Below are 11,562 nucleotides of genomic sequence, written 5' to 3'. Positions count from 1 at the left end.
TAATAAAAAGCCTTAAGATGGTGTAACTGTTAAGCATCAATGCTGTAGCACTTTGGGCACTAAACTGCACCTTCTGTAGGGTTTAACACTTCAAATTTACTCAAAGAATCTGAACTTCAGACTCTGAAGATACTCAGAATACTCAAAACATACCCTGAAGATTCTCAAAATCTAGTGACTGACATTCAAATACTGGTTGCATGTAGCATGATACATTCTGCTTATTATAAAGAACAAAGTTTAAAATTCTGTTGAACATAACATACGTACTTCTCCTTGTAAAGGGAGAGAATTCCTTTGAATGGCAGTTGTTTGGGTTGAGTTTGGTTTTCTTCCTTCATAGACTGACTCCTGTTCAAAACACTCTTACCTTGTATTGTCTCTTTTTAGAACTTCTGATTCATCACTGTTAGCAAAGGAAAAATCAAAAAGACTATAGTGACTTCTGAATTCAGAAGTCTTGCTACATTTCCAGATTTGACATGCAGTTCCCTTTGAAAACGCAGTTGCTATTAGAATATAGAAAACAGCAAATACAAGTGTCCTTAGGTGGGAGGAGGAGGAAGAGGTATGTTGAAGAGCAAAGCAGCAGCAAATTTAGTCTGATTAGTATACAGATGTACATCATCAGTGGTTTGACTTCCAGACTTTCTTGCAAGGGCCAATAGGAAAGGCAGTAGATTTTAAGTGAATTAATAGAGATCTACTATAACAGTTGAAACCAAGTATCTAAACAAAGCACTGGGAAAAATTTCATAGTACTGAAATTCTGTTTCACAGCAGGTTTAAACATGTCATACTAAATGCTGTTAGCCATTGCCTTGAACAGTTTTCTAATGTAGCCCTTTCAGCATGATACAAGATTACAGCACGCAACAGAGTACTAGTTAGGGCAAGTAACAGGGTCAGAAGAGTGGTCTCTGGCTCTATCAACTGAAAATTATTTTTTTTTTGCTTCAGTGAAATCAGAAAGCATACTATTTGATTTATTAAATCCTCTGATGAATAATATTATAAGCATTATATATATCTAGTTTTTTGAGGTTTTCTTTATTGGGGTTTTTGTGAATTCATTATAAGACCAAAACCAGAGTACCAAATGGAAGTGCACTTCCTCACCACAGTTCATGAAAATGTGAGTCATGAAGCATCTGACTCTGGTCCTATCAAAATTTATGGCTTCAGTGGAACTGGGATTAGAGCCAAAAATGAAATAACTGATCACTTTGGGTAATAAAATGTATAATGCTCTGCCAAATTATTTACCACATTATTTGCCACTACCACATTATTTGCTGTTGCCAAACCTGATTTAAAGTAATCTATTGTTTTAATGATGCCTACTTGTATTAATTAGAATGTTTGAGGCTGATCTGACCTTAAAAAGTGTATTTGAAATTTGGAAAGCATAGGAAAATTCCTTGTGTTTCCTCAGATTACCAGCCATGAGTAAACTGCATTAATTACCTGTAGGTTATCTAGCAACACTATTTGATTACTTTGATCAACAGTACAGGTTCATTTAAAGTTTTTTTTTTAAAAAAAAACACAACAAAACAGCAAACTTCTCTATTCGCAATCTCATCTGCCAACAAAAGTTGTATTGCTGCTATCCTCACTTGTTCCATGTGGTGTAAGGAACAGGAAGGAAACACCAGGTTTAAAAGCCATCTTTCAAACACTTAAAGCTTGCTCCTTCTATACTCTAAATGTCTTTCAATTCCTGCCACATACAAATTTAGCACTATCATTTTCAGTCAAGAATTAGATGTGTTTTCCTCTCAAAAACCTTAATCACATCTTCCCAAATACCCTGCTCTTTATTCAGCTGGTAACTTTTGACTGTTTCCAGTAACTTCTGAACTGTATGAGCAGTTCTTGTTACTTAATCTTATGAACATATTTCCTTCTACTCATCGGATGCAGCCTTTTGAATGCACTCATTACTGGTTGTATTTTAATTCTAACTTTGATGTTAAGTGTTGTCATTTTGTTGCCTGAGAGGTAGCAATATTTTAAATTCTGCTTGTCTCTATATTATTTAGTAAACCAATTTCCAAATAAACATTTATGCAGGTTAATCATCATAAAAGAGAAAACGCTAAGAGCCTATAATAAAAAGTTAAAAAACTTTCAATAGCCCTTTTTTTTTAATGAAGTTGGTAACAGCATGAACTCTTCTTAAAGTACTTAAAGGGGGCTTATAAGAAAGGTGTGTTGTGATAGGACAAGGGAGAATGGTTTTAAACAAAGATTTAGACTAGATATAAGGAAGAAATTGTGTACGATGAGGGTGGTGAAAGACTGGAACATGTTGCCAGAGAGATGGTAGATGCCCTATCCCTGGAAACATTGAAGATGTCCCTGCTCACTGCACATGGGTTTGGACTGGATGACCTTTAAAGGTCCCTTCCAACCCAAACCATTCCAGGATTCTATGATTCTTTACGCCATATAGCACTTACTGACAGAGAAAAAGGGTCATGTTTTTTTTTTCCTTAACATTGGCAATTTCTACCCTGGACAAGCTTCCTGCTTCATTGTTCTAGTTCACGTAAGCATCTGAGGTTCTGAACCATGAACTGCAGTCACTGAAGATTAAAAACAAACAAGCTAACTTAAGCAGGTGTTGCACCCTTCCATCTTCACTTTCACCAGACCTTTGGTGAGAATATTTAACACAATAATGTGACTGAAAAATACTCACTTTCTTAGAGTTAGTGGAGTGAGCAAGATCACTCCAGTGAGGACCAGAGCAGGCATGCAAAAGCAAGGCATGGATAATTGAGGCATAGATGAGGGCAGCTAGATAAAGCTAATACTGTAGCACAGTGAATTACACTAAATTAAACCACTCTTGTTTTGCCCACTGGAAGATAGCAGTCAGATTTGTGCTTTTTCACCCAACCACATAAGATTAGCTGAGCTAGCTGGTTCAGACTCCTCAGAGAATACCAGAATCTCCTCTTGTATTAGAACATCCAGTGAAGTCTTTTAACCAGTCAACTGATCTGGGACTTGGAATACAGATGGTGGGGTTTAGATGCTTCATTCTCTAGGAAAATAGGATCAGAGTTCTTTGGAAAATATCTTTTATGTCATCTGTTTACGATATTATGACTTGAACTATACAGTTCCCAGCTACAAAAAAATCAGGAGTTTGTATCTACTGGATTTCAGCAATTCTGGAAATCATGTGGAAGTTTAGAAAACGTACAGCATTCTGACACTACTTACTTTAAAAAAAAAAAAAAAAAGCTACCTGAAACTCAGATTAATAAAATTTCCCATCTAACTTTTCATCTCCGTGTCCATTTAATAGAAAGCAAGACAATTCACTTGGAAACATCAAAAACAGTTACTGCTAAACTGCCCCGATCTGGCAAAATACAGAAATCTCAGCAAAAGACTAGCTCCAGCTAGAAACTGCAGGCCCTATGATGTAACAACAAGGGAAGCAATAGTAGTTCTATTTGTATTTAAACTACAACTTAGCTTGCTGTTGACTGCTGCAGGAACAACCTTCCCAAACTTTTACTAGGTGGATACCACCCCTCTATTTTACCATTAAACACATTATCTTTTACATAACTTCACAATGACAACTACACTAACTGCTTATATGAATAATAACAGTATCAAATGTATTTTGTCTATTTTTTTATGCTGTAAATTTTGTCCATGCTGAAAATACATATAACTACATTAACAACTTCTACTTTATATTTAACTTTTCATTTCCTTCTGTTGTGGTTTTTTTTTTGTTTTGTTTTGTTTTTTTTTTCCCCCCTCTTTTCTTATTGTTCTACCTATAATTTGCTATGGACCTTCTTTCCTTCTCCAATTCCTTTTTCCATGTCTATTCATAATTTGCTATTGTACACACACACCTGTTTGCTGCTTATTTTTTTTCTCCTTTCCTGGATATGGATCCCAAGCACTTTGTCCCCTCCCACTCTGAAAACCACACTTCTTGCACAGCTTCCCTAGTCTCTTCACAGAAAAAGCAAGGCCTTTAGCTCCTCCTTTCCCTCCTGCTTTTTTTGCACAGCACCTAGGTTGCAGAAATACTGAAACAAAAGGGACCATCAGAGGCAGGCATCTTGCTGCCTACATTTTGGGAGGCTCTAGAAGCCCACACTTTAAAGTAGACGCCAGACTTCAAAGGATCATGAAAAATATTTCAGTCTAGAAATTGGTACACTTAAACACAAGTTTTCAGAAGACCTTACAACAAGTTTTAAGTTTCTGAAGCAGTGCCTACTTCATTTAGGAAATAAACACCTGTGATCGCTCATGTCGTTCAAGCAGCTTCAGTTTAATTTCTCTAAAAATCAGCAACTACTGAGTATTGAATACGTATACATCCAGTATTTAATGTTAAATATCCAGCATGGATATGATACAAAGGAAAATATCAAGTAAGAGTTAAAATAAAATACTCCCTGTCAAAACTAAGAGTTTGTTCAAGAACAAGGTTTTATTTAAGTTTTATTTTTCCTACACATCATCACACATATCTCCCACTTACCTTATACCAGTTCTGGTGCTTACTAGATCCCTTCGTAAATCATCCAGCAAAAACAGAGACAGCTTTCTCATGAGTGGGCGAGTTGAATCAACACAAGTGCCCATGGTGGCACCTTGGAAGGTGTGGAACCACATGACCAGAAGGAAGATTGGGAAAAGTGAAGGAAACAAGGCCTTCCATCTTGTCGCTGCAGTGAGCTTTCTACCAGCTCAGTCGCCTCTTGTCACATTAGAAGTACCATGGTTTTTTAGATCAACTTTAGTTCAAGAGAATGAATTCTGAAGATTTTACTTCATTTGTTTGTACATATACTCAAATAAATGCACAGAGTAGTATATGTAAAGAAATGAATGCTAACCACTAAGATGTTTGTAAGAAAGTATTTGCTGTTGGGGTCCAAGATCAAGTGTGTTCTTTGAAAGGCAGCACTTTCTTCGCTATTTACACATTTCTTAATGTCTAGCTTTATGTTTAAAGAGGCCATGTGCCAGATTAAATGCAAAATCGTATCTGTTAAGCAACTGCAATTTTCTGCTTTGGTCTGAATCACAACTACAACAAAAAAAAGTATCAATGATTAATAACAGGCCCAACCAAGACTCATGTTGTTACTGCATAATATCTGATCTACTTACCACTGCTGTTCATGAAAGATACCACAGCCTAGTAGCACACACGCAAGGCCTGCATGAAGATGCTGTATCCATAATCTGTAAGCGGATGCCCACTGTCAATCAGTGTTCAACGGAGAAAGACACTGCAGAAATTTTATTTTGTGCTCTTTTTAGAATTTGTTAGTAAATCAGACCCAGCTCAGCCTTGGCCTGAACTACTTCAACTTCATCTGATCAGACATGTTGAAATTATTTGAACATTATATTTTTAAAACATTAGTTTTCGAAAAAGAATGTCCTCAAGTCTCCGAAACACTATTTTCAAACAATTGTGAAGATTCATTCTCTCAGTACAAGGCTAACCATTAAGCATTTCTAGAGCTTTTGTTGACAAATGGTTAGCCACTGAAAGCTAACCACAAAGATGTTTGTGTATGTTAGCAAACTATTTATGATACTGTGATAGTTCCAAAATAAAGTGCTATTATGAACTGAAATACAATCCTTTTTGTCCACTTTCAACAACCAAGCTGTAATCTCAGACTTGCAGCACTAACCGCATGCTGTGCCATTAACTACTTTCTTCGATCAACAGCAGCTGAAGCTGCCGATCTAGCATGTGCATCTGACTATTCTTCCATGATTCTTTTCATCCCATCAAAAATTGCCCTGAAGCATACCGAGAGTTTTGCTGCAAAACCAACATTTTACAGATTTAGCTGAAAGACTCTTAATGCAAGAACAGAAATATATTTTGGCACTTAAACATGAGGGAATAGCCAGGACAAGATCAAAACCAGGCCATCATCTGTTATGGAAAGGCACAGGACAGGAGCAATGTCCTCTGTGGAAGAAGAGGGCATACGGGAATAGAGAGACACTGGAAAAGCCTTATAGAGCCAGGTTTGTTGTACTAGCAGTAAAAAGGATGCCAAAAGCACAGGAGGCAAGTGCTGGCCCAGCGAAGAATCACCCCATTCAGTAACACCTGCTGCCGCATGCACAAGGACCATTAGCGGTGCTATCCTGGTATTTAATATCTGTGGTACTGTTAAAGCTGTAAGATACCATGTAGCCTTCTGCCTGGCCAGTCTTGTACATATACAACATACAAAATACTCAATCACGCTCAACTCAAACACTGGCTGACATTTCTCTGTTAACATGGGTAATAATCACAGCACACTAAGCAGCAAAAAAGTTAATAAATAAAAGTTACAAATAAATAAATCAACACCAAGTGTGAATTGGAGCATTATTCGGTCTCTGAATTTGATTGGTATATTGGTTTTAATTGTGATCAAATCACAGAAAACTGCCAACTACCCATTAGCTTGATCCTGCATTTAATTTGGCATATGGTCACTTTAAACATAAAACTCGACCTCAAAAAGCAATATTGCCATTCAGCGTTGTGTAACATTAAATTATTTAAACAGAAAGAGGAAAATAGGAAAGTTTCCCTAAGGGGCAGTGTATATTAGCTAACACAGTTCTGCAACAGAGCTGAACTGGCATATGGGCAGAGAAGCCTGTTATTGGCCACAGGGGTACATCCTCAAGCACTCCTAGAAATTTTTATACTGAATATACCACAAGCCAAGTCAACATCTCAGCATCAAAAGTAAAAGCTCCCTGCTCTTTCCTGTCATCTCCTTCCCTTCCCAGCTGCTTCAGGCTGCACACTACCACTGCTTGCCCTGAGCCAGCACTCATTTAATGCAAAGCAAGCTGACTCAGCTCAGCGAAATTACAGAAAAATTACCTCTGGCAAAAAAGTAAATGTTCTTTTACCAGTGGAGTGAATTTACTACTCACCTTGTGGGTGGAGCACTTTGCTAGGAGCAGGAGGGTGGAGCGGGGAAGGAGGAAGGGAGAGAAAGGCCTTCTCCTTTGGATGTTAGCAAGCAGTGGAGGCAGCCCAGCCCTGCTGCGGCACCACACCTGTAGGCAACAGCACAAGCTGCAGCTTTGAAGATCACCCCTTGGACCTGAGGCAGATGATTCTCATTAAAGTGTTACCTTAAATACTGAAATCTGTCTCCTAACTATCACATGACATTTTTGATTCTGTAAAGGATTTGTTACGTCATTTTTCCACGTGGAGACTTTACTTTGAGGAAAAAAAAAATCAGCAACAAAAATTCAGTACTGCCCCGGGCTGGTATGCTGTACAGATTGTGTTCCAGTACTGTAATTTAAGCTTTTGCTCTTAGAGTGGAAAATTGTATTAGCTTGTGTTTCAGCAAAGTATTTTTACTATATTCAATTCTTTACTTGAGAGATAAGCACATACAACATCACTACTGGCTACAGGCACTCAGTCATGAACAACAGTTCAGAAGGTGTGAAGGCCCACCAAAGCTCAGTTCCTAAATGACAAGTAAAAGCTGCATTTGAAATGAAAGCATTCCTTACTGACACAAGAAACAAAATTATTTTCAATATTCAGAATCTTGAGCATGTTTAATATGACTTCTAAATACGTGTCTTAATACATACACTTTAATCTACACATTAACATAAGTAATTAACAGGATCTATCAAAGGATTTTTTCCTGTCCCTGACAGATCTTTCAGAAAAGCTGTTTGTAAGTATCATGGATACCAGGACACTGTATGAGCACTTACTCTAAACAGAGACTTTTGTTGTCTTAGAGAACATTGTTACAAGATATCTTGTGGTTACAAAAAGATAAAATGTGCAAACCTCGAGGTAGCTCTCCTAGGCAGAGAATGATAACAAGCAGCAGCGATCAGTTTGAGAAAACTGTGGAAGTCCCACGAGCTGGTCTCAGGACAAGTAGAGTTATCTCATACACAGGAAAAGCAAACCACTGCATAAACTGACTTTATCTGGTGGTTATGGACATTAGCGATTAAGTTTTCAGTCTACTCCACCTCTATTAAAATCATGTAAAATCAAGTAAACTTAACAACAGTTGTTGCAATTTCTGTTTCACTCAATTTTGCTATTTGATTACAAGAAAATCTACTCCAACAACGTTCAGGGAAACCCCGTGTCTGTGGTACAGTGACAATTAGTTCACTTAGTGGTGTACAGTAATTGTGTATGTTTCCCTGCCTGTAAATCTGGACTGGTGCTTGTGATTTCTCATGTAGTGTGATTTTATTGCTACATATCTAAATGTATTAACACACACAACCCTTCTCTTTAGAGAATTAGCCTGTAATGAAAATACACAACATTACAGTACTCTTTTAAAGTTCATGTTGCCATTACTTGAGAAAAATCAAACAAAACACCGGCAACTTTACAATTTATTAATATGTTATTCCAAATCAGTGGCAAGAAACTTTTAAGGTAGCTCCACACCAACATGCTTGCTCTAGAAAACCAACCACTACAGATAGGTAGAAAAGGCATTTTGCATCACTTAGACCCATGTATCACCCTTCACTCAGGCCCACTTGAGTGAAACAATGCACTCTAAGTGTAATATTATAATGGAAATTAGCAGAGATTCTGCAGGGAAATAAAAAAACTGTAGGTCCTTCCCTGCTGGAAATGCTACTTTCAATAGTATCAGCAGCATTCATCATTAACATAAAACTGGAGTCATTTTCTGTCATCCGGCCTCCTTCATATAAAACAGTAACCCTCGGGTTTCTAAGGGAAAGGTCTCCCACCCCCCACATACTCTTCTCCAGCTGCAACCAATACAGGTGCTAATTTATGTAAATACAAGGAAAACTCACTCTGCTGGTTTCTGGCTTCAGTAAGCTTCTTTTCTTTTTCTCCCTTCTCCTTCCACCCTGGCCTCTGGGTGACTTCCCTCAGTTTTGCTGGTGCAAAACTTTCACACTTACCTTTCCCTCCTGATCCAAGGCTGCATTTCTTCCAATAGTTGATTTTGCTGCTTCTTGAAACTAGGCATGACAAAAGCAGAATCTCAGCTTCTCCTAAAGTTTCTTACCTTCCTGCTTTGTCATTTAATACTGACCACTCCACTTTTTCATTCATTTTTTATAATTTTTTTAGCATCTAATCTGATTGGCTGTAGTCAAGTTTCTAAACTCTGCATTTCACCACAAAATTCATTTCACTCTGTGGTTCAATATTGCCTGGAGTACTACAAACTGAATCTTCAAAAGACTAACTTACTCATTAGCATACACCTTCCTCTTCTGAGCAATACCTTCAGGTGCAGTTGCCCTCTTTGCAAGTATGTATTCCTCATCTTTATCTCTGAGGCACATTCCTCCTGCTCACCTCAGCCTTCATACCTTTAGCCTGCAGGGAAAGCAAGACACCACAGCTCATTCCCCTGCTCCACACAAACATCCCCTTTGCTCCTGTCCTGTACAGCTGGTGCCCATTTCCCTTATACTTTAACGAGCACACAGCCAAAGATATGTGAATTTACTGTCTGTGCACCAGGTGGCTTAGATTGCTCTAAATACTTAAAAATTCTGTCAGTTCCTCTTGCTTTTTGGTCTATTCAGACTCCAGGCCTGCAATGACTTATTGATGGAGAGCGCCTAAATCTTTTGTAAAGCTCTGATATATATATTAGAGGCTTTTAGTTTGTAGAAAGAAAAAGAAACTAGCTCAAGGGCTGTGATTTATATATTATTTAACCTCTGTAAAGCATCTTCAGACCGACGACCAAGCTAAGCAGCTGAGCACCGGCAGGCAGGAGCTTGAAACGGCAAAGCAAAGGGCTCTCGGCTGCCCTGAGGGCAAACATGGGCGATAAGCTTCACCCAGCGACCCCCAGCACCACCACATCCCCGCGTCCGTCACCGGTGGTGGTGGTGTTATTTTAAACCACCCACCCCCACCCCCCCTTTTAATTTTTCTGTGAGGAGGCCGGCGGGACCCGTCGCGGGGGGAGGTGACTGGTCCGGTGACGCCGCTCCCTCCCTCCCCCCGCGGCAGGGCAGGGCGGGAGAGCCGCCCTACAAATTGCTTTACAATGCGCTCCCCGGGAGGCAGCCCGCCGCCTCGGGACAGCCGCCGGGGCCGAGCGGCGGAGGCGGCGGCTCTCGGCCTCCATCTTGTCGGTGGCGCCCGCCGCTCCGGAGGCCGCGGCCCGCGGCACTGCCCGCCGCTGACGCCGCTTCCCCTCAGCGGGAACAAGATGGCCCCGCCCCGGCTCCTCCAACAAAGCGCCAGCGCTTCACTTGACGCGGCCCCGCCGAGAAACCGGCCTTCCCCCTCACCACCCCGCCTCACCGCCCGGCCGTGCCGTCCCCGCCTTCAGCCCCCCCACCCCGCCCCGGTGGCGGCTACCGCCCCCCGCCACGCTCCCCTCCAGCCGCCGCTGCGCTTCCCCGTCAGGCCGCGGCCGCCCGTTCCTAAGTCACAGACCTCCTCCTCTCCCCGCCGCCGGGGCTGCTGTCGGCGGCGGCCCCCTGCGCCGCGGCCTCCCTGCCCCCCGGGCCACGGAGCCGGAGCCCGTGAGCCCCAGTGCGCGCTGGCGGGGGAGGTGCATCCTGGGAAAGAGCAGCCCGACATGGGTCTCCGCCTGGCCGCTGCGCAGCCCCCGCCGCCCTCCGCTCCCCGCCGCCGCCGCCCGCCCGCCGCCCGCCGCTGAGCGGGAGGGGTGCGGAGGCAGGGCCGGGCAGCGGGCGGGGGGGCGGCCCGGGACGCGGCGGCCTGGCCCGCGCCGGGGAGGGGGCCGCGGCGCTGCCCGCCCCGCATGAGGCAGGGGGGGGGCCGCTCCCACCCGCCCCGCTCGGTCCCTGCCGCCGCCGCCCTGCGCGCAGGGCCCCAGCGGAGCCCCCGCCGCCCCGGCCCCGCGCCCTGCCCCGATGATGGACAGGAACTACCCGACGACCCCCAGCTTCGCCGACCCCCTGGCCCCGGCCGCCGCGCAGCCCGCCGCTTCCTGGGCCTACGAGCGGGGCGCCGGCAGCCTCAAGCCCAGGTGAGGAGGGTCCGCCGCGGCGGCGGGGGGGCGGAGGGGGGGGGGAGGGAGGGTGTGCGGCAGGAAAGGCCGGGGTCTGGGCTGGGGCCTGGCCGAGCGGCGCCCCGAGGGAGGAGGCGGGCGAGGGGCCCCCTCCGACGGGGCAGGGCAGGGCGGCGGGGGGCGTCCCCGGGGGGGCGAGCGGGGCCTAGCGGCGGGGGAGGCCGGGCGGGTCGGCCAGGCCGCGGGCTCGCCGGGCCTCCGCGTCTTTGGGGGGGGGGGGGGGGGCTCGGCTGCCGAGCCGGGCGGGCGTGAGGGGCGGGGGCGGCCGGAGCGGGATCCCGGCGGGGCCGGGTCGGTCTCCCCGCGCAGGGCGCGCCGCCGCTCTCCGCCCCGGAGGCTCGCGTTGGGCTGCGGCGCGGGTTCAAGAGTTCACGCGTTCCGGCCCGGCCCGGGGAGCAAAGCGGGGCGCGGGGACGGCGGGCACCGGCGCTGCCCGCCGGAACAATGCCGCCTCCCGGCCGGGCGGCGCGACGCTGGCGGG

At 44.2% G+C, this 11,562-nt stretch overlaps 2 protein-coding genes across 5 annotated transcripts in view; one reads left to right on the top strand and one right to left on the bottom strand.

Annotated features, from left to right (window-relative positions):
- The window catches only part of CCDC73 (coiled-coil domain containing 73), a 106,208-nt gene extending 95,631 nt beyond the window's left edge, over positions 1-10,577 (bottom strand). Inside the window, 3 exon segments of the mRNA XM_042784851.1 lie at positions 8,866-9,036; positions 9,268-9,400; positions 10,481-10,577. Coding sequence (XP_042640785.1) covers positions 8,866-9,036; positions 9,268-9,366 — 270 coding nt within the window. The 5' untranslated portion in view covers positions 9,367-9,400; positions 10,481-10,577.
- Positions 10,578-10,805: 228 nt separating this feature from the next.
- QSER1 (glutamine and serine rich 1) overlaps positions 10,806-11,562 on the top strand; it is a 50,505-nt gene continuing 49,748 nt past the window's right edge. For 2 of the 4 annotated variants that reach the window (XM_042784846.1, XM_042784845.1), the window contains exon 1: positions 10,806-11,039. In XM_042784846.1, the coding sequence (XP_042640780.1) occupies positions 10,924-11,039 (116 nt within the window). In that variant the 5' untranslated portion in view covers positions 10,806-10,923. The remainder of the gene's footprint in view (positions 11,040-11,562) is intronic. The other 2 variants (XM_042784844.1, XM_042784847.1) reach the window with 2 other exon arrangements.

Source organism: Tyto alba, unplaced genomic scaffold (genome assembly GCF_018691265.1).
Source record: "Tyto alba isolate M040663 unplaced genomic scaffold, T.alba_DEE_v4.0 Super-Scaffold_8, whole genome shotgun sequence".
Classification (NCBI taxonomy): Eukaryota; Metazoa; Chordata; class Aves; order Strigiformes; family Tytonidae; genus Tyto; species Tyto alba.
Note: the sequence above shows the minus strand (reverse complement) of the source record. Positions and strands in the feature narration are given on the sequence as shown.